Genomic DNA, 21,234 nt, shown 5'->3' with positions numbered 1-21,234 from the left:
ATGAATTGTATGAATATTGTGTTAGTTAACTGGTATGTATCAATAAGTGAAGTTCTGAGATGCACTGAGTGCAGCCTCTCATACAGTATTTAGTTGTACATGTAGGGATTTAAATCCTATCTATGTGCAAAGGAATACTTCAGCCCATGGGGAAACAGGCAAGGCTTATTGGAACAAACTGTACATATTAATACCATAATAATTACAAAAATGTACTTTAGAAATTAATTTTGTACTGTAAGAAATGACAGGAATACCGTCCATCATGTACTTTAGGTATTTACTCCAAGTTGTAGATCCAGGGGTGGATCCAGTTGGGAGTAACATTGAAATACAACAGTGAGAAAGGGCACCGAAATGTCTGTGCCCTTTCTCATAGCAACAGAGTCAAAGAAACAACAATCTATTGCCATTATGAACCCCCCATTGAGATACACTAAGAAACATCATCATTAACACAATTTACAATACTCTTAAAGATGTCATGGTTACATCTGTTTTGATTATTATACCCCAAAATTGTAAATACAGTAGTAGCTGAATCAAATAAATGTGACAGTTTCAACATTGCTGATTAAAATGAGTGTGCACAATCAGTGTTGAGATGAAACAGAGGGAAAATTTGTGCTCCTTTTGTACATAAAGGCTTTTGCTAAAACAACCCGAAGACATAATTCATTAAAGTGTTATGATTCTACGACTCTCAGTTCTGAAACCCCTCGCCGGTCGCTTCTTCAAAATCATTTTGGTCGTTGTTCAAGTTGCGCCTCATTAACTGCTTTATGGTAGTCAGTTTTTAAATACACACCACTCAACTTCAACAGTGTTTGCTACATACATTTCTCTAGTCATCTTTTTGAGATAAAGTAAAACTCCAGTCTCTTCCTCTGCTTCCAGCACTGCATCCAAACGCTGCTTCTCAGACAACCTATGGTAACACTGATGTATTGATCTCCTAACATTTGTGGAATGCTAATATCTCTGCCTTTTACCCTGCTTAGAATGGGAAACTATTGCCCTGTCCACCAGTATTTATCTCCGCCATGTTGGTTGGAGATGTTGGGTGATATGATTTCCCCACAGAACAGAACAGAACAGCAGAACAGAGCAGCTTTAGAGGACAAGGAGCGCTATCAGCACACTGCTAGCTAAAAGACCCTTGTGATTGATTTCAAATAAGGGTTTACCTTAAGGGATTGTTTCTCATTAGCTTGGGTATTTATTACACAGGGCACTAGTGTTGTATTCTCCTGTAGACTGGCTTTAATTGACCAGTAAGATCCATCATGACTCCTCTTAACATCACTCTCACAGGCTGTTATTGCCCCAACACCAATATCCCCATGTTCATAGTCTGGGATAAAACGTGCCCAGATAAACTCCCCAGATGAAGCAGAGATTCCACTCTACTGTTATACACTTATTTTACACAAGGACAATATATACAGATATAGTAAATGTTAGCTCTCAAACGAATCATCTTAAATCAGAGGAAATTTTTTATTTTAACCTCCAAAATGAGAAGGAACAAACAAACAAACAGTACCTTGGTATCTGACACAGCCACAGTGTTTATGTCCATTTAACACATTAACGTCCTGTCAGAGATCTAGGTCTACAGGACCGGTTGAGTCAGTAGACACTAGTGATCACACACACAGTGTTAACCTCAGGTAGAGTTGCTGAAGAGAAGCCTTAGCCATCTAAACAGGCCTAATATCCTCACATGGTTCTTCCACTGTAGTTAAGTTCACAAGGACTATAAGCTCTGTAGTGATTCTACCACTGTAGGTTTGTAGACAGGGACTTTGTAGTGATTCTACCACTGTAGGTTTGTAGACAGGGACTTTGTAGTGATTCTACCACTCTAGGTTTGTAGACAGAGACTCTGTAGTGATTCTACCACTGTAGGTTTGTATACAGGGACTCTGTAGTGATTCTATCACTGTAGGTTTGTAGACAGGGACTTTGTAGTGATTCTACCACAGTAGGTTTGTAGACAGGGACTTTGTAGTGATTCTACCACTGTAGGTTTGTATACAGGGACTCTGTAGTGATTCTACCACTGTAGGTTTGTAGACAGGGACTTTGTAGTGATTCTACCACTGTAGGTTTGTAGACAGAGACTCTGTAGTGATTCTACCACTGTAGGTTTGTAGACAGGGACTTTGTAGTGATTCTACCACTGTAGGTTTGTAGACAGGGACTTTGTAGTGATTCTACCACTGTAGGTTTGTAGACAGGGACTAGACTCTGTAGTGCGTTGTGATCAGCTATCTAAACAGACCTTATATCCTCCTGTGGTTATTCCAATGAAGCTTTGTCCACTAGGACTAGAAACTCTTTAGCGATGCTACCAAAGTAGCTTTGTCTACAAGGACCACTTTCATGATTCTACCATTGTAGCTTTGCCTGCTAGCTAGCCTATCACTAAGCTCTGAAGTGCTTCAGATGGATCTTAATTGGCAAGTCATTATTTTTCATAAAGGAGGAGAACTGGAATTAAACACATCATCCAGTAAACATCTGTGTTTGGCTAAACTAAACAAAAAACAACACAATGCCTCTCCAAAAACTCCCGGACATTTCATTCTATTTTCATTGGAGTGGAGAGCCTTCTAGTTCTCCTGTCAGTGCTTCTAGACGGTTACTACTAGACTTGTTCTCTTCATCCACCACTACCATCGTTTACTTCTGCTAGTCTTCATTTAAGTGCTGCATCTGGATCGTACAAACTGAAGCCACAATGAGAAAAATAACAGAGAAATAGGGTAGGCTGCCTGCCTTTTCTGTAGCTGCGATGCAATAGATAAAACATAATTAAAATAAACGTATTGAGAACCGGATGTTCTTCTGGCTGGGGAAACAATGAAGAGAGAGGTTTGGCTGTGCCAAAATGGTTAATAAGTCCTATCAAATTAACAAAACTCAAAAAGGCCCAAATCTAAATATGTATTTTGTGTTGACAGTATTCCCCCTCTACTAGCAGCGAAAACAAGAATGATCTGGCAGTATTCTGAGACACATGGACCTGGCCTCCCATAGATATGTTGTCTGTCTACCTGTACTGTCATTATTGTCAAACATGAATAGAAAAGTGTTCAATGTCCTTGATCTGCTGTAGCTCCTGCATTTTCTTAATGAAAATGTCATTGTGGAGGAAGGAAATCTCTCCAAATGTTTTGGCACAGTTTCATTTTCCATCTTGATTGCAAATTGTTGGAGAGGGATGCCCCTGTACTGTACGTAGAAGAGGGGAGAGACATTTGGGGGTGGAGCAAAAGTCTTCGTTTTAGGGGCCAGTATGATGTTTTTTTAGTTAGCAATACTATTCTTCATGGCGTGACATAATATAATTACAGTATTTCAACTGTCCAAATCTGATGCCATCCATCCCCAATTTCCCCCCAAAATGAATATATTATTCCACAGAACATATCCACCAATGATGAGTCCGCTTGGTGTGTACTAGGTTTATTTCCTGTGTATTTCCATGCTTTGTTCACTCCTCACTGGCCATGGCCGACTCAAGACCAGATCAGGTTCTCAGGCTTCTCCTCTCCAGTTTGACCAGAACTCTCAATGACTCTCCTCCATGGTTTTGTCCACCACATCAGGGCTTAGTTATCCTCCTTTATGCCCAAGACCAGACCCAAGACCAGACCAAGTTTTTAGGCCTCTCTTATCCCAACCTGGTGTCTGCCGCCCGCCACCTATCCAGGCCCCAGAATACTCCAGTCCTCCACACACGTGGACAAAACATTTCGCAATGTCCAGGTAGTCCCTCCCTGTTTCAGTCCGTTGTCTTCCATTTGGTGCCTAATGAACATGACCCTGGCATCTATTTCTCTTTCTCCTCCAACTGTCTATCTATCCAGTCCAGTTCAAAATTCAGTCCCCATTACCTCATCAGTCCTGTCTCCTGAGGTCTTTGTAACAAGCTCTGATAGGGGAACGAACAGACAGACTCTGCCAGGGTTTATCAGTTAAAAAATATTGCAACACACATCAGTTTCCGATCTATATTCTATGACAGCATCGATCCAGATCCGGATTTGTCTGCCTCAGAAGTCATGTGGGTTAGAAGTTATAACAGCATGGCTGGGTGGTTCAGATCCTCTCCTTACTGATAAGCCTATTTCCTCTTAAATCCTGGGCTGTGGCACTTTCTGCCTGATGTATTTCAGTGTGTTCAACGTAGGCCATTCCAGCTTTACATACAGTATAACACTGCCATTTACTTGCTGTGACTTTCTTCTCATGCCGCTGCACTACCTTGGCTGGTGCTATCTCCACTGCTTTAGAACCCAAGGTCAACCGAGCTCCTGGTCCAAAGAGGAATGCACACGACGCTAACGCTATCTCTGTGTGTGTTTGTGCGTGTGTGTTTGTGCGTGTGTGTGTGTGTATGTGTTTGTGCGTGTGTGTATGTGTTTGTGTGTGTGTGTGACTATATCACACATGTACAGGGTTATTGATGTGTCAAGGTTGGGAGCACATCTTCCTTCTTTGCGAGATGCAAATGAACATGTTATAGAGAATATAAGCTGTGCTGTACAATCCATGTTTGAATTGCATTACGTATTCAGAGGGGTTTAAACCATGTCAACCAGCCAGTCAGTCCAGTCAGCCAGCCAGCCAGTCAGTCCAGTCAGCGGACATGAATTCATCCTCCACATTATGAGACAGATAAATGGCGTGGCTGGGGCTTGGCAGACAGTGATGGAACAGCAGTGTATACACAGATGTATACATTTACTCTTACATGAACCTGCTGTCCTGGACACCAACAGCTCTCATGACATTACTGTACGTGTTGTTGGTGGATTGCTACAAATTAACCCAGTTGGAAAATGTGGTGCTCCAAGTGTAGTGTTGTGTATCAACTGGGAATTACTGTATGGTTCTTACTAATAAAATAGTGTAGGTAAGATAATGAGCAAACAATAGTTCCTTGTTCTTGGCTACAATAGTCTTGTAGAGGGTTTTTCTGGGGGACGGTGTAATTGTCTGTCAGTAGTCATAAATGTACTGTTCCTTTAGCGTTCTGCTGTTGTTGTTTTTGTTGTTGCTGTTGTTGTTGTTGTTGATGTTGTTGGTGAAGCTGGAGTCTAAAGGAGTATAAAGTCGGAGTCAGGAAGAGGACAAAGTCACATGAGAGAGAGGTCCACCGTTTCCCAGGAGTCGGTGGCGCCTGTTTGTGTGATCAACACTGAAGAGGCGGAGCTGAGGGAGAGTAGTGGGTGTGGTAGAGGAGGAGTTAAGGTTGGCTAAGAGGGGCTGAGTGGAAGGGGAGGCTAGCAATGTGCACATTAGTCCTGGGTTCAGCAGTATGTATATTACTGTAATATTACTGTAATGTTACTGTAATCCAGTATAAAGGAGATAGATACAGACAGAGAGGTGCTCATTAGTCCTGGGTTCATGGGTGGTAGGAGGCTCTCAGCATTTTGTATATTACAATAATATTACGGTGATATTTCTGTGTAATGTTACTGTAATCAGACAGACAGACATAGATGTGTCAGTCCAGTGCTGGTGAAGGGAACCAAGGTTGATACATTGATACGTAAATACTGCGTGACTGAGTGTGAGAGGGACTGTCCACTCCTCCTCCTTCCCGTCTTCACTTCTCTCTCCTCCTCGCTCTCACACTCAGTCCTCTCTCCTCCTCCCATCCTCCCACGATCTTGCCCTTCTTCCTCCGTCCATCCCCCTCACTCCTCCTCCTCGCCTTGTCTTCCTCCTCTTCTCACCCAGTCCTCCTCACTACTCCACGTTACACCACAGTGTTCCTCTGTCTGTAGGGCGGGGGCGGTAGCACGGTCCCGGGTTTCAGGGCGAACTCCGTCAGGTACTCCTGGTTCTCAGCCACGGCGGGCCGGATACGTCCGTTCTGCCTGTAGAAGAAGCGCGTGCTGCAGTCCTGCAGGTACTCAGGGTTGTGCAGGGTGGCCTTGGGAGGGAGGCTATGCTGCCAGTACTCTGGATTGTCAAACGTCTTGTTCTTGTCTTGTCTGGTCTTCTTGTCCACCATGATGGTGCCTGTGAGACCGGGGTGGAGGGTGTACCCGGGGTGGGAAGGGTGACCTGGGTGCAGGATGTGCCCTGGGTGTGGGCCGGCTGCGCCGAGCCCCGGAGGTGCAGCGTATCCCGGTTGTGCGGAGACAGCATGGGCGTTGGCTGCCTGGATGCTGTGGGAGGGGTTCCCTGCCTGGGTGGTGCCTGATTGGCCAGCAGTGACGCCAGTAGCGCCTGGTTGGCTGGTAAGGGTGGCAAGGATAGGGTTGTGTCCCCCAGGGACTCCGTTCTTTTTCAGGGTATAATCGGTGTAGTCTCCCTCTCCTGGCCCTGGTCCTCCGGGGTTGTGGAAGGTGTTGAGGTAGAGGGGCTCGTTGACATATTCGTCATCCACTCTGGGGCCGGAGCCGGCCTGCTGGGGACATATGGGGGCCACCTGTCAAGTTAAAGTTTAGTTAAAGTGCATTCAAATAGCTAGATAGTAATAACATGGACTATCTTAAAACACTTCTATGTGTTTGGGTAGTAGATATCATAAAACAATGACTTAGAATCCTAAGGAATAACATGAGGTCACTACACTCAACACATCAAAGTAGAAAAAAGGGGGGCAACGTCGACAACAGTAGAAAACTGTATACAAATTTAGGTGCATATAGTCCATAAGTAATAGTCCAAATAGTCCTAAAAAAGTCCACCTGGTAGGGGTTACAGGTGTCCAGGGTCAGGGTGTCTCCGTTCCTCCGGCGCGTCACGAACGGATTCTCCTCCACAGGGTTGAGATAGTCTGTTAGAGAGGGGGAAAGAATGAGAGACAGAGGGGAAGGAGAGAAAGAAAGAAAGAAAGAATTAAAGAAAGAAAGAAAGAAAGAAAGAAAGAAAGAAAGAAAGAAAGAAAGAGAGGAAAGAGAGGAAAGAGGCTTTGAGGATGAACAGAAGGTTTGGTATATTTTGATCTCTCTGATATCTTCACTAGTCTGCCCTCAGCTTCTGACATGCCTCTATGTGTGCGAATGTGTGTGTGTACGATAGTGTGTGTGTGCATGTACATGTGTGTGTGTGTGAGTGTGTACGTGTGTGTGATGTGTTGTGCTCTAGGCCTTCGTCTTTACAGCTCTCTGGATCAAAGGGTGAGGAAGAGGAGGAGATGATGAAACCTGGTTCTGACATCACTAGCTACACTACAGAACAGTACACCCCCCTGGTAACAGATGAGGCTCATTTCAAAGGATCACAAGAGGAGTCTTTCACCTATTTTTGCATTCCTGAACTTTTATCTTCTATCTAACTGGAACAGTTAATGCAAAGTTTCTGAACCAGAAGTTCAAAAATTCAACAAAAACCAAAGTCTGTTGCTATGGATAAAAGCTTTTTCAAAGCAGACAAGACATCATAAACAGTTAAGAAGTGCTTCCTGTTGTCATTGACATTACCTGAGGAAAACACTGAATAGTGAAGACATGTTGTACCTGAGGAGGCCTTCTCCCTCATGGCGGTCAGGTATCCATCCTGGTCTGTGTCTCCTCTAGCTCCTCTCTCCCCCAGCATGATGGTGGGGTCTGCACTGTAGCGCTGTCCACTGCTGTCCTCCCCTGGACCTGAGGCTAAATAATAATAATGCAATTAATTTCTATAGCGATTTTCATTACAGAGGAATCTCAATGCAACGATCTGCGTAGGCAAAATAACACAAACAAACAAGACAACATATAGACAAAATATATGAAGAATCAAGGAAGTTAAAATAACTGCTAAAAGAGGTGTCACCTGGGGCTCCGCCTTGTCCTGGAGGTCCCGTGGGCCGGGGTGAGGCCTGCTTCCTCAGGGTGCCGTTACAGCGCTGGTCCTCGAAGCGTTTGTCCTCTTGGCCGCTGCCGCCTTGCCCCCCTGCAGACTGGTCCCCTGGGGGCCTGCACCCTGGGACTACAGACAGGGACAGCACCCGTGGGATGGTCCCCATGGTACCCAACCTGTCTTCCATGCCGAAACTAGGGTCTTGGTACAAAAACTGGTTCTGTAGAGAGAGACACAAGAAGAGAGAGAGAGAGGAGACAGAAGAGAGAGGTTTTCATATACAGTATACACTGCTGTGGTATAGGTAACGCCTGGTACACAAACTGGTTCTGTAGAGAGCGACACAGGAGGACAAATAGGTTTAATACATACTCCTGTGTGTTGGTACTTGGTTTAAGGAAGTGTTCAAGAGTATTGGTTCAAGGGAGAAGAGAGTCCCCTCTGTGAACTTTCTCGTCCCTCCTCTTCCCTCCTCCCCCATTCTCTCTCCTACCCCCTCTCCTTGCAATCTCCCCCTGTCCTCAACCCTCCTGTGGGTGAGTGGTCTCTACCCTCCTTCATCACCCTCCTTCCCCACCTGATCTCTCTCCTTCATCACCCTCCTTCCCCACCTGATCTCTCTAGTCTCAGCGGTGGTCTGCATGTGTGTAGTCAGCACTCACTGAGGAAAACAGAATCTCTCTCACGCTGTCTACCCTCCACCCTATAGCTACTTTCTCCCAAACACTTCTCCTCTCTGAACTCCTCCATTCCCTCTTACAGAAAAATCATATATTGGAATATATTTCAATAAAATAGACATATATTTCAATATATTGGGAAAATGTATTTATCAAATATATAAATAAATAAAATATATGTAGATATATTTGTAAAATATATGTGTAAAATATATACCCACAACTCACAAGTCACAACCTTCTCTACCCCAAAGATAATGTTGAGTCTCTATTGACCTTTGGTACATTAGCATTAGGTTCCCAAAGTGCTGTTTTGCATGCAACAGATGGATCATATTTGAGTTGTAGTTGATGTATAGCCTACCTGCCACTTATGAAGCATAGCAAAAATAAATTAGGTGATTAGTTCAAAAAGACACTTGAACATAGAACATATCTGTAAATATATTTAAAATATATTTTCCTGAGCTGTCAATCACAATTTGAAATGTTCCCAAGCCACAGCCAGGCCTCCAACTGACAGAGCAGCCCTTACAATTTTGAGTTTTCTTCAGAAGAAGGAAAAGAGCAGCTGTCATCACCAAAAAGCTTTCTTGTGGATAACGGCATTTTATTTGATTATACATTCATAACATCGATTTAAAATATGTTTTTAAAATGGTGGGTGACAGAGGAAAATAATTTATTCAACTGCAAGCAAGAGATTTAATCAAGATTGCTAACATAGCTAGCTAGCTAGCTCCTTTTTTTAGCTTGCCACCAATGTGCAGTGTGACTGACCAAGGTAAAAATTGTTTTGAAAATTAAAGTTGAGTTCAGTAAAGTTAATGTCATTTTTTTTATTTTTTTTTATTTAACCTTTATTTAACCAGGTAGGCAAATTGAGAACACGTTCTCATTTACAATTGCGACCTGGCCAAGATAAAGCAAAGCAGTTCGACACATACAACAACACATAGTTACACATGGAGTAAAAACAAACATATAGTCAATAATACAGTGAAAAAAAAATAAGTCTATATACAATGTGAGCAAGTGAGGTGAGATAAGGGAGGTGAAGGCAAACAGATATATGTATAAATAAATAAAAATATAAAAAGGCCATGGAGGCGAAGTGAGTACAACACAGCAAGTAAAATAAAAACGAAAAAAAAACACTGGAATGGTTGGTTTGCATTGGAAGAAAGTGCAAAGTAGAGACAGAAATAATGGGGTGCAAAGGAGCAAAATAAATTAATAAATAAATACAGTAGGTAAAGAGGTAGTTGTTTGGGCTAAATTGTAGATGGGTTATGTACAGGTGCAGTAATCTATGAGCTGCTCTGACAGCTGGTGCTTAAAGCTAGTGAGGGAGATAGGTGTTTCCAGTTTCAGAGATTTTTGTAGTTCGTTCCAGTCATTGGCAGCAGAGAACTGGAAGGAGAGGCGTCCAAAGGAAGAATTGGTTTTGGGGGTGACTAGAGAGATATACCTGCTGGAGCGCGTGCTACAGGTAGGTGCTGCTATGGTGACCAGCGAGCTGAGATAAGGGGGGACTTTACCTAGCAGGGTCTTGTAGATGACCTGGAACCAGTGGGTTTGGCGACGAGTATGAAGCGAGGGCCAGCCAACGAGAGTGTACAGGTCGCAGTGGTGGGTAGTATATGGGGCTTTGGTGACAAAACGGATGGCACTGTGATAGACTGCATCCAATTTATTGAGTAGGGTTTTGGAGGCTATTTTGTAAATGACATCACCGAAGTCGAGGATTGGTAGGATGGTCAGTTTTACAAGGGTATGTTTGGCAGCATGAGTAAAGGATGCTTTGTTGCGGAATAGGAAGCCAATTCTAGATTTGACTTTGGATTGGAGATGTTTGATGTGGGTCTGGAAGGAGAGTTTACAGTCTAACCAGACACCTAGGTATTTGTAGTTGTCCACATATTCTAAGTCAGAGCCGTCCAAAGTAGTGATGTTGGACAGGCGGGCAGGAGCAGGCAGCGATCGGTTGAAGAGCATGCATTTGGTTTTACTTGTATTTAAGAGCAGTTGGAGGCCACGGAAGGAGAGTTGTATGGCATTGAAGCTCGCCTGGAGGGTTGTTAACACAGTGTCAAAAGAAGGGCCAGAAGTATACAGAATAGTGTCGTCTGCGTAGAGGTGGATCAGAGAATCACCAGCAGCAAGAGCGACATCATTGATGTAAACAGAGAAGAGAGTCGGTCCAAGAATTGAACCCTATGGCACCCCCATAGAGACTGCCAGAGGCCCGGACAACAGACCCTCCGATTTGACACACTGAACTCTATCAGAGAAGTAGTTGGTGAACCAGGCGAGGCAATCATTAGAGAAACCAAGGCTGTCGAGTCTGCCAATGAGGATGTGGTGATTGACAGAGTCAAAAGCCTTGGCCAGGTCAATGAATACGGCTGCACAGTATTGTTTCCTATCGATGGCGGTTACGATATCGTTTATGACCTTGAGCGTGGCTGAGGTGCACCCATGACCAGCTCTGAAACCAGATTACATAGCGGAGAAGGTGTGGTGTGATTCGAAATGGTCGGTAATCTGTTTGTTGACTTGGCTTTCGAAGACCTTAGAAAGGCAGGGTAGGATAGATATAGGTCTGTAGCAGTTAGGGTCAAGGGTGTCCCCCCCTTTGAAGAGGGGGATAACCGCAGCTGCTTTCCAATCTTTGGGGATCTCAGACGACACGAAAGAGAGGTTGAAGAGGCTAGTAATAGGGGTGGCAACAATTTCAGCAGATAGTTTTAGAAAGAAAGGGTCCAGATTATCTAGCCCGGCTGATTTGTAAGGGTCCAGATTTTGCAGCTCATTAAGAACATCAGCTGACTGTATTTGGGAGAAAGAGAAATGGGGAAGGCTTGGGCGAGTAGCAGAGGGGAGGGCAGTGCTGTTGTCCGGGGTAGGGGTAGCCAGGTGGAAAGCATGGCCAGCCGTAGAAAAATGCTTATTGAAATTCTCAATTATAGTGGATTTGTCGGTGGTGACAGTGTTTCCTATCTTCAGAGCGGTTGGAAGCTGGGAGGAGGTGTTCTTATTCCCCATGGACTTTACGGTGTCCCAGAACTTTTTTGAATTTGTGTTGCAGGAAGCATATTTCTGCTTGAAAAAGCTAGCCTTGGCTGTTCTAACTGCCTGTGTATATTGGTTTCTGGCTTCCCTGAAAAGTTGCATATTACGGGGGCTGTTCGATGCTAATGCAGAACGCCATAGGATGTTTTTCTGTTGGTTAAGGGCAGTCAGGTCAGGAGAGAACCAAGGGCTATATCTGTTCCTGGTTCTAAATTTCTTGAATGGGGCATGCTTATTCAAGATGGTGAGGAAGGCATTTAAAAAAAATGACCAGGCATCCTCTACTGACGGGATGAGATCAATATCCTTCCAGGATACCCCGGCCAGGTCGATTAGGAAGGCCTGCTCGCTGAAGTGTTTCAGGGAGCGTTTGACAGTGATGAGTGGAGGTCGTTTGACCGCTGACCCATTACGTATGCAGGCAATGAGGCAGTGATCGCTGAGATCTTGGTTGAAAACAGCAGAGGTGTATTTGGAGGGCAAGTTTGTTAGGATGATATCTATGAGGGTACCCGTGTTTACGGAATTGGGGTGGTACCTGGTAGGTTCATTGATAATTTGTGTGAGATTGAGGGCATCAAGCTTAGATTGTAGGGTGGCTGGGGTGTTGAGCATGTTCAAATTTAGGTCGCCTAGCAGCACGAGCTCTGAAGATAGATGGGGGGCAATCAGTTCACATATAGTGTCCAGAGCACAGCTGGGGGCAGAGGGTGGTCTATAGCAGGCGGCAACGGTGAGAGACTTGTTTTTAGAGAGGTGGATTTTTAAAAGTAGAAGTTCAAATTGTTTGGGAACAGACCTGGATAGTATAACAGAACTCTGCAGGCAGTCTTTGCAGTAGATTGCAACACCGCCCCCTTTGGCCGTTCTATCTTGTCTGAAAATATTGTAATTGGGGATAAAAATGTCTGAATTTTTGGTGGTCTTTCTAAGCCAGGATTCAGACACGGCTAAAACATCCGGGTTGGTAGAGTGTGCTAAAGCAGTGAACAAAACAAACTTAGGGAGGAGGCTTCTAATGTTAACATGCATGAAGCCAAGGCTATTACGGTTACAGAAGTCATCAAAAGAGAGCGCCTGGGGAATAGGAGTGGAGCCAGGTACTGCAGGGCCTGGATTCACCTCTACATCACCAGAGGAACAGAGGAGAAGTAGGATAAGGGTACGGCTAAAAGCTATGAGAATTGGTCGCCTAGAGCTACTAGAGCAGAGAGTAAAAGGAAGTTTCTGGGGGCGATAAAATAGTTTAACCTGTTATGGCTGCACGCTGAATATTGAAAAAACTGGAAAATGTGTGCACATTTTCAAACGGCCTCCTAAGAAACTTTTTATTTTCCAATATGCATATATTTACTACTGTTGGATAGATAACAGTCTGTAGTTTCTAAAAAGGTTTGAATTGTTTCTCTAAGTAGAACAGAAATATTTTTACAGCCATTTTCCCAGCCGAATTGAGTTTCCCAAAATGCGATGTGTCTCTTTAAGACCTTCTCTATAAAAGGCCATTTGACTTGGGACCATATAAACACGTCAGAGGCGTTCGTCAGACTGTAATGCGGAAGTGAGAATTGAAAGGAGTCGAATATCTCGTCCCTGGACTGAATAACACAACTTCTTGTGAGACCTGCGCAGTTAAAATAAAAATCCGGGCGCGAAGGATAATTTGATCTCGGCTTCTGGAACAAGGTAGATAACGTTGAATATGATGCCTGACTACGATATTATTTGCTACATGTCACAAAATCATCCTAAAGTATGTTTTTTCAATATACTTTAATTATATTATTGCAATTTATTCTGGACTTTAGATGTGAAACGACGGAAGAATTTTTTGAAGAAACGCTTTCTGGCGCAGCAATGCTACCGTGCTAGCTAACCAAAGAAGGATATAATTCGTTCTGGAACCCAACTAAAGACTCTACTGGACATTGGACCCCGTTACAACATTCTGATGGAGTACCAAGAAAGATAAGACCCAATTTGGGATGCTTTTTCATATATATGTCGAACTGTTGAATGCTAACTCTGCTAACTATGCTAGGCTAGCGCTTGACTAGAATCAATGCTGCCTTATGCTAGCTTATGATGTTAGCTAATATAACGATATATTGTGTTTTCGCTGTAAAACACTTCAAAAATCGGAAATGTTGTCTGTATTCACAAGATATCTGTCTTTCATTAGTTATCCACCATATGTTTTTCTGAAATGTTTTATGAGGTGTAATTAGTAGCCGACGTTGGTGTATGTATTTTCTCTGGCTACTCCCGGCTGGATTCAGACTGTAGCTATGTATTAGCATTTTTGGGTAGCATCAATGTAAAACTGATTTATAGCTAAAATATGCACTTTTTATGAACAAAACATAGATTTATTGTGTAACATGTTATATGACTGTCATCTGAGGTCGTTTTTTCTGGGCTCTTTAGGTTGGTTTTAGTTTATTTCGGTTGGTTGTGCATGCTACTTCAATCATAATTCATACTTCATAATCATAATTCATACGTGTCTGTCCACTTTTGTATTTGGTGGTGAGCTAACATAAATATATGTGGTGTTTTCTCTGTAAAACATTAAAAAAATCGGACATGTTGGCTGGATTGACAAGATGTTTATCTTTCAAATGCTGTATTGGACTTGTTAATGTGTAAAAGTTAAATATTTTTAAAAAATAGATTTTGAATTTCGCGCCCTGCAGGGGTGTCATTTTCGGTCCGAGGTCGGGCTTGCACGCCAAACAGGTTAAAGGAATAATGTACAGACAAAGGTATGGTAGGATGTGAATACAGTGGAGGTAAACCTAGGTATTGAGTGATGATGAGAGAGATCTTGTCTCTAGAAACATCATTGAAACCAGGTGATGTCATCGCATATGTGGGTGGTGGAACTGAGAGGTTGGATATGGTATAGAGAGCAGGGCTAGAATCTCTACAGTGAAATAAGCCAATAAACACTAACCAGAACAGCAATGGACAAGGCATATTTACATTAAGGAGAGGCATGCTTAATCGAGTGATCAATAAGGGTCCAGTGAGTAGAGGTTGGTTGGGGTCGTGGCGATCCAGACAGCTGGCCGGGTATATGGCTATCGGTAGCAGCATAGGATGGAGGTCTGTTTGTAGATACCTCGTGCGTTTCCGTCGGTAGGTTCCGTGTAGTGGGGTTTTGTTCAGATAGCAGCCGATAAGACAGCTAACGATTAGCGGGCCTCAGATGAGCGTTCAGGTAACGTCGGGACGGAGGTGCCGGTTGGATAAATCCCTCGGGCAGATAACGTCGGCAGTCAGTCGTGAAGGCCCGGTGGGGTTCCGTATCTGCAGCAGCAACAAAAGAAACGGGTCCGGATGGTGATGGAACTCCTCAGCTGGCTAGCTCCAGCATGATTTGAGTTTGCTCCGGGGTTGACGTAAGCCAATAGTCACACGGTATGCAGCTAGCTAGCTGCGAAATCAAGGTGCAAGTGTCCAGAGCCTGCGGTTGGAATCCGGGGAAACTGAGAGAAAAAAAGTCCCGGAATGCTCCGGTCCGAGTTGCGTTGCACAAAAGTGCCGGTAGATTATCGAGCTAAAGGAATAGCTGATGACCGCAAAACGTGGGCAGCTGAAACACCAACGCTAGCCAGCAAACCGGCTAATTTCGGGGCAGCTACAGATTAGCTTCTGGCTAGCTATCGGAGTAGCTTCTGGTTAGCTTTCAGGCTAGCTTCTGAATTAGCCCCTGGCTATCTTCCACGATGGATTTTCAGATTGAGGTAAATAATACTTATTGTAATTGGTGAAGCGGGTTGCAGTAAAGCTTTTGCAGGAAAGCATTTGTAGTTGAGTTCTTGGATAATAAAATAAATAAAAGATATGTGAAGAAAGGTGTAAATATATATATATACAGGACACGACACGACAATACGGAAAAAGACGTCTGAACTGCTAAGCCACCTTGGACTCCAAAAAAAAAAAAATGCATGTATTAGATATACAATACTTTAACCTGTTTGGGGTGCAAGCCCGACCTCGGACCGAAAATGACAACAGCTGCAGAGCGCGAAATTCAAAATCTATTTTTTAAAAATATTTAACTTTTACACATTAACAAGTCCAATACAGCATTTGAAAGATAAACATCTTGTCAATCCAGCCAACATGTCCGATTTTTTAAATGTTTTACAGAGAAAACACCACATATATTTATGTTAGCTCACCACCAAATACAAAAGTGGACAGACACGTATGAATTATGATTATGAAGTATGAATTATGATTGAAGTAGCATGCACAACCAACCGAAATAAACTAAAACCAACCTAAAGAGCCCAGAAAAAACGACCTCAGATGACAGTCATATAACATGTTACACAATAAATCTATGTTTTGTTCATAAAAAGTGCATATTTTAGCTATAAATCAGTTTTACATTGATGCTACCCAAAAATGCTAATACATAGCTACAGTCTGAATCCAGCCGGGAGTAGCCAGAGAAAATACATACACCAACGTCGGCTACTAATTACACCTCATAAAACATTTCAGAAAAACATATGGTGGATAACTAATGAAAGACAGATATCTTGTGAATACAGACAACATTTCCGATTTTTGAAGTGTTTTACAGCGAAAACACAATATATCGTTATATTAGCTAACATCATAAGCTAGCATAAGGCAGCATTGATTCTAGTCAAGCGCTAGCCTAGCATAGTTAGCAGCGTTAGCATTCAACAGTTCGACATATATATGAAAAAGCATCCCAAATTGGGTCTTATCTTTCTTGGTACTCCATCAGAATGTTGTAACGGGGTCCAATGTCCAGTAGAGTCTTTAGTTGGGTTCCAGAACGAAAGATTTCCCTCTTTGGTTAGCTAGCACGGTAGCATTGCTGCGCCAGAAAGCATTTCTTCAAAAAATTCTTCCGTCGTTTCACATCTAAAGTCCAGAATAAATTGCAATAATATAATTAAAGTATATTGAAAAAACAACCTTTAGGATGATTTTGTGACATGTAGCAAATAATATCGTAGTCAGGCATCATATTCAAAGTTATTTACCTTGTTCCAGAAGCCGAGATCAAATTATCCTTCGCGCCCGGATTTTTATTTTAACTGCGCATGTCTCACAAGAAGTTCTGTTATTCAGTCCAGGGACGAGATATTCGACCCCTTTCAATTCTCACTTCCGCATTACAGTCTGACGTACACCTCTGACGTGTCCCTATTGTCCCAAGTCAAATGGCCTTTTATAGAGAAGGTCTTAAAGAGACACATCGCATTTTGGGAAACTCAATTCGGCTGGGAAAATGGCTGTAAAAATATTTCTGTTCGACTTAGAGAAACAATTCAAACCTTTTTAGAAACTACAGACTGTTATCTATCCAACAGTAGTAAATATATGCATATTGGAAAATAAAAAGTTTCTTAGGAGGCCGTTTGAAAATGTGCACACATTTTCCAGTTTTTTCAATATTCAGCGTGCAGCCAGAACAGGTTAATTGCCAAAGCAATTGTTAAATGTTCTTGGCTAGCCAAGCAATGTGTTGCTTGCTTGCTAACTTAGCAAGCTTTAGTGACCCGGGTGTCTCTGATAGAATTGGCTAGCTCGAATTGGGAGCCTCAGCTGCCTATGGACAGACTCCTGCCAATGTAAGTAGTATTTTGTATCACTTAGCTAGCTAGTCCTCAATGAAGTTAAAATGTGTTCATGAACATTAAACCATATATTTATTCTTCATCTTGTGTGGAATTGTTTCACTGACTTTCTGTCTCTGCATTATCTATCTACAGGTGAGTTTGCAATGGACACTGGAGGTGAAAGAATCTGCATTGTAAGTATCAATTTGATGTTCATGAACATTAACCCCTAATTCTTCATCTTGTGTGGAATGTTTTCACTGACTCTGTTTCTGCATTATCTACAGGTTAACTGTCAACTTGTGAGTCTGAAAATGGACACTGCAGGTGAAGGAAGCTGCATTGTAAGTATAACTTTGATATTCCAAGGCATTATTTCAAAATACATATGTTAAGTGCCCATACATTGTAGGTAATTTGTACATTATATTTTGTGTTTCAGATGTGACCTTCCAGTGACTCCCATGCCACAATTCAACAATGGACCAACTTATTTGAGCAAAAAAATCAGATTATTGAAAGCACTCTTTTAGTTGTCAGTCATGAGCCATTCATTCAAACTTTTCGTAGTATACCACAGCATGCTATTATGATTTTGTGCTGAACTTTGTCATTTTATGCATTGCATTTTAATAAGGTCAAAAGCAACATTTTCCATTCATTAAAATACATGTCAACATTTTATGAAAGATATTTTGTAATATATTTTACTAGCTACCACAGCATGCTGTCAAGTTTGACCAAATGTGGCTATTTGATCAAGAAGTAGAGTGATGGAGTGCTGCATCAGATGACCTGGCCTCCACAATCACCCGACCTCAACCCAATTGAGATGTTTTGACATGAGTTGAACCACAGAGTGAAGGAAAAGCAGCCAACAAGTGCTCAGCATATGTGGGAACTCCTTCTAGACTGTTGGAAAACCATTCCAGGTAAAGCTGGTTGAGATAATGCCAAGAGTGTGCAAAGCTGTCATCAAGAATCTGAAATATATTTGTTTAAAGCTTTTCTGGTTACTACATGATTACATATGTGCTATTTCATAGTTTTGATGTATTCACTATTATTCTACAATGTAGAAAATAGTAAAAATAAAGAAAAACCCTAGAATGAGTAGGTGTGTCCAAACTTTTGACTGGTACTGTAAATATATTTTTTACATATATTTATATATATATATACATATAAAATGTAAACATACATATATACAGTGCATTCGGAAAGTATTCAGACCCCTTTACTTTTTCCACATTTTGTTACATTTCCCTTATTCTAAAATGGATGAAATATTTTTTTTCCTCTTCATCAATCTACACACAATACCCTATAATGACAAAGCAAAAACAGGTTTTTAGAAATGTTAACAAATGTCTTAAAAATTCTAAACTGAAATATGACATTTACATAAGTATTCAGACCCTTTACTCAGTACTTTGTTGAAGCACCTTTGGCAGCGATTACAGCCTCAAGTCTTCTTGGGTATGACGTTACAAGCTTGGCACACCTGTATTTGTGGAGTTTCTCCCATTCTTCTCTGCAGATCCTCTCAAGCTCTGCCAGGTTGGATGGGGAGTGTCGCTGCACAGCTATTTTCAGGTCTCTCCAGAGATGTTCGATGGGGTTCAAGTCTGGACTCTGGCTGGTTCACTCAAGGACATTCAGGGACTTGTCCCAAAACTACTCCTGCATTGTCTTGGCTGTGTGCTTAGGGTCATTGTCCTGTTGGATGGTGAACATTCGCCCCAGTCTGAGGTCATGAGCACTCTGGAGCATGTTTTCATCAAGGATCTCTCTGTACTTTGCTCTGTTCATCTTTCCCTCAATCCTGGCTAGTCTCCGAGTCCCTGCAGCTGAAAAACATCCCCACAGCATGATGCTGCCACCACCATGCTTCATCGTAGGGATGGTGCCTGGTTTCCTCCAGATGTGACGCTGGCATTCAGGCCAAAGAATTCAACCTTGGTTTCATCAGAACAGATACTCTTGTTTCTTAAGGTCTGAGTCCTGTATGTGCCTTTTGGCGAACTCCAAGCAGGCTGTCATGTGCCTTTTACTGAGGAGTGGCTTCCGTCTGGCCACTTTACCATAAAAGCCTGATTGGTGGAGTGCATGCAGAGATGGTTGTCCTTCCTTGTCCGATGGTTCTCCCATCTCCACATAGGAACTCTGGAACTCTGTCAGAGTAGCCATGACGTTCTTGGTCACCTCGCTGACCAAAACCCTTCTCCCCCGATTGATCAGTTTGGCTGGGCGGCCAGCTCTAGGAAGAGTCTTGGTGGTTACAAACTTCTTACATTTAAGAATGATGGAGGCCACTGTGTTCTTGGGGACCTTCAATGCTGCAGACATTTTTTTAGTACCCTACCCCAGATCCGAGCCTCGACACAATCATGTCTCGGCGCTCTACAGAGAATTCCTTTGACCTCATGGCTTGGTTTTTGCTCTGACTTTCACTGTCAACTGTGGGACCTTATATAGACAGACGTGTGCCTTTCCAAATCATGTCCAATCAAATGAATTTACCACGGGTGGACTCCAATGAAGTTGTAGAAACATCTCAAGGATGACCAATGGAAACAGGATGCACCTGAGCTTAATTTGTGAGTCTCATAGCAAAGGTCTGAATACTTAAAAAAGTAAATGTGCAAAAATGTTTTCGTTTTGTCATTATAAGGTATTGTGTGTAGTTTGATGAGGAACATTTTAGAATAAGGCTGTAACGTAACAAAATGTGGAAAAAGGGAAGGGGTCTGAATCTTTCCAAATGCACTGTATATGGATATCTGTAATTTACATATAAGTTAATACATGTACATATTATTTTTCTGTAAGGCTCCTCCTCCTCTCTTTCTTCTCCCATCATCTCCTCTAATTTTCCTTTCTCCCCCCCCCTCCTCTCACGAGAACAGACTCCAGACCTCACGCTGTGTACCCTTCATCCTATAACTACTCCTTCTCTGACAACTCCTCACATCACCTCACCTCCTCCTTCCTCATCTTTTCCTCCGCATCCCCCATATCAACACACTAAATACTGTAGCTCTTGGTTTTAAGTAGCCCTAGAGCATGCAGTGGCAAGAAAAATTATGTGAACCTTTTGGAAATACCTGGATTGCTGCATAAATTGGTCATAACATTTGATCTGATCTTCATCTAGGTCACAACAATAGACAAACAGTCTACTTAAACTAACAACACAAACAATTATACGTTTTCATGTCTTTATTGAACACACCGTGTAAACATTCACAGTGCAGGGTGGAAATAGTATGTGAACCCTTGGATTTAATAACTGGTTGACCCTCCCTTGGCAGCAATAACCTTAACCAAATGTGTTCTGTAGTTGCGGATCAGACCTGCACAATGGTCAGGAGGAATTTTGGACCATTCCTCTTTACAAAATTGTTACAGTTCAGCAATATTCTTGGGATGTCTGGTGTGAACTGCTCTCTTGAGATCATGCCACAGCATCTCAATCGGGTTGAGGTCAGAACTGGGCCACTCCAGAAGGTGTATTTTCTTCTGTTGTGGATTTACTTCTGTGTTTTGGGTCGTTGTCCTGTTGCATCATCCAACTTCTGTTGAGCTTCAATTGGCGGGCAGATAGCCTAACATTCTCCTGCAAAATGTCTTGATAAACTTGGAAATTAATTTTTCGGTCAATGATAGCAAGCAGCAAAGCAGCCCCAAACCACGATGCTCCCTCCACCATACTTTACAGTTGGGATGAGGTTTTGATGTTGTGTTGTGTGTTCCTTCCAAACAACTCAACTGTACTTTCATTAGTTTTGCTGTGGAACATGGAACAACATCTACAGTGGGGAGAACAAGTATTTGATACACTGCCGATTTTGCAGGTTTTCCTACTTACAAAGCATGTAGAGGTCTGTAATTTTTATCATAGGTACACTTCAAATGTGAGAAACGGAATCTAAAAGAAAAACCCAGAAAATCACATTGTATGATTTTTAAGTAATGAATTTGCATTTTATTGCATGACATTTTTTATTTATTTATTTTACCGTTATTTTACCAGGTAAGTTGACTGA

General features: G+C 42.4%; 1 protein-coding gene across 1 annotated transcript in view; it reads right to left on the bottom strand.

Moving 5' to 3' along the window:
• Nucleotides 1–261: 261 nt before the first annotated feature.
• The window catches only part of erbb4b (erb-b2 receptor tyrosine kinase 4b), a gene marked incomplete at its 5' end in the record, with an annotated part of 265,305 nt that continues 244,332 nt past the window's right edge, over nt 262–21,234 (bottom strand). Inside the window, 4 exon segments of the mRNA XM_055878265.1 lie at nt 262–6,457; nt 6,720–6,808; nt 7,491–7,625; nt 7,789–8,035. Of these exon segments, the coding sequence (XP_055734240.1) occupies nt 5,780–6,457; nt 6,720–6,808; nt 7,491–7,625; nt 7,789–8,035 (1,149 nt within the window).

The sequence above is a fragment of the Salvelinus fontinalis genome, chromosome 23 (genome assembly GCF_029448725.1).
Source record: "Salvelinus fontinalis isolate EN_2023a chromosome 23, ASM2944872v1, whole genome shotgun sequence".
Classification (NCBI taxonomy): domain Eukaryota; kingdom Metazoa; phylum Chordata; class Actinopteri; order Salmoniformes; family Salmonidae; genus Salvelinus; species Salvelinus fontinalis.
The sequence above is the reverse complement of the archived record's forward strand: the minus strand, read 5'-3'. Positions and strand labels throughout refer to the sequence as shown.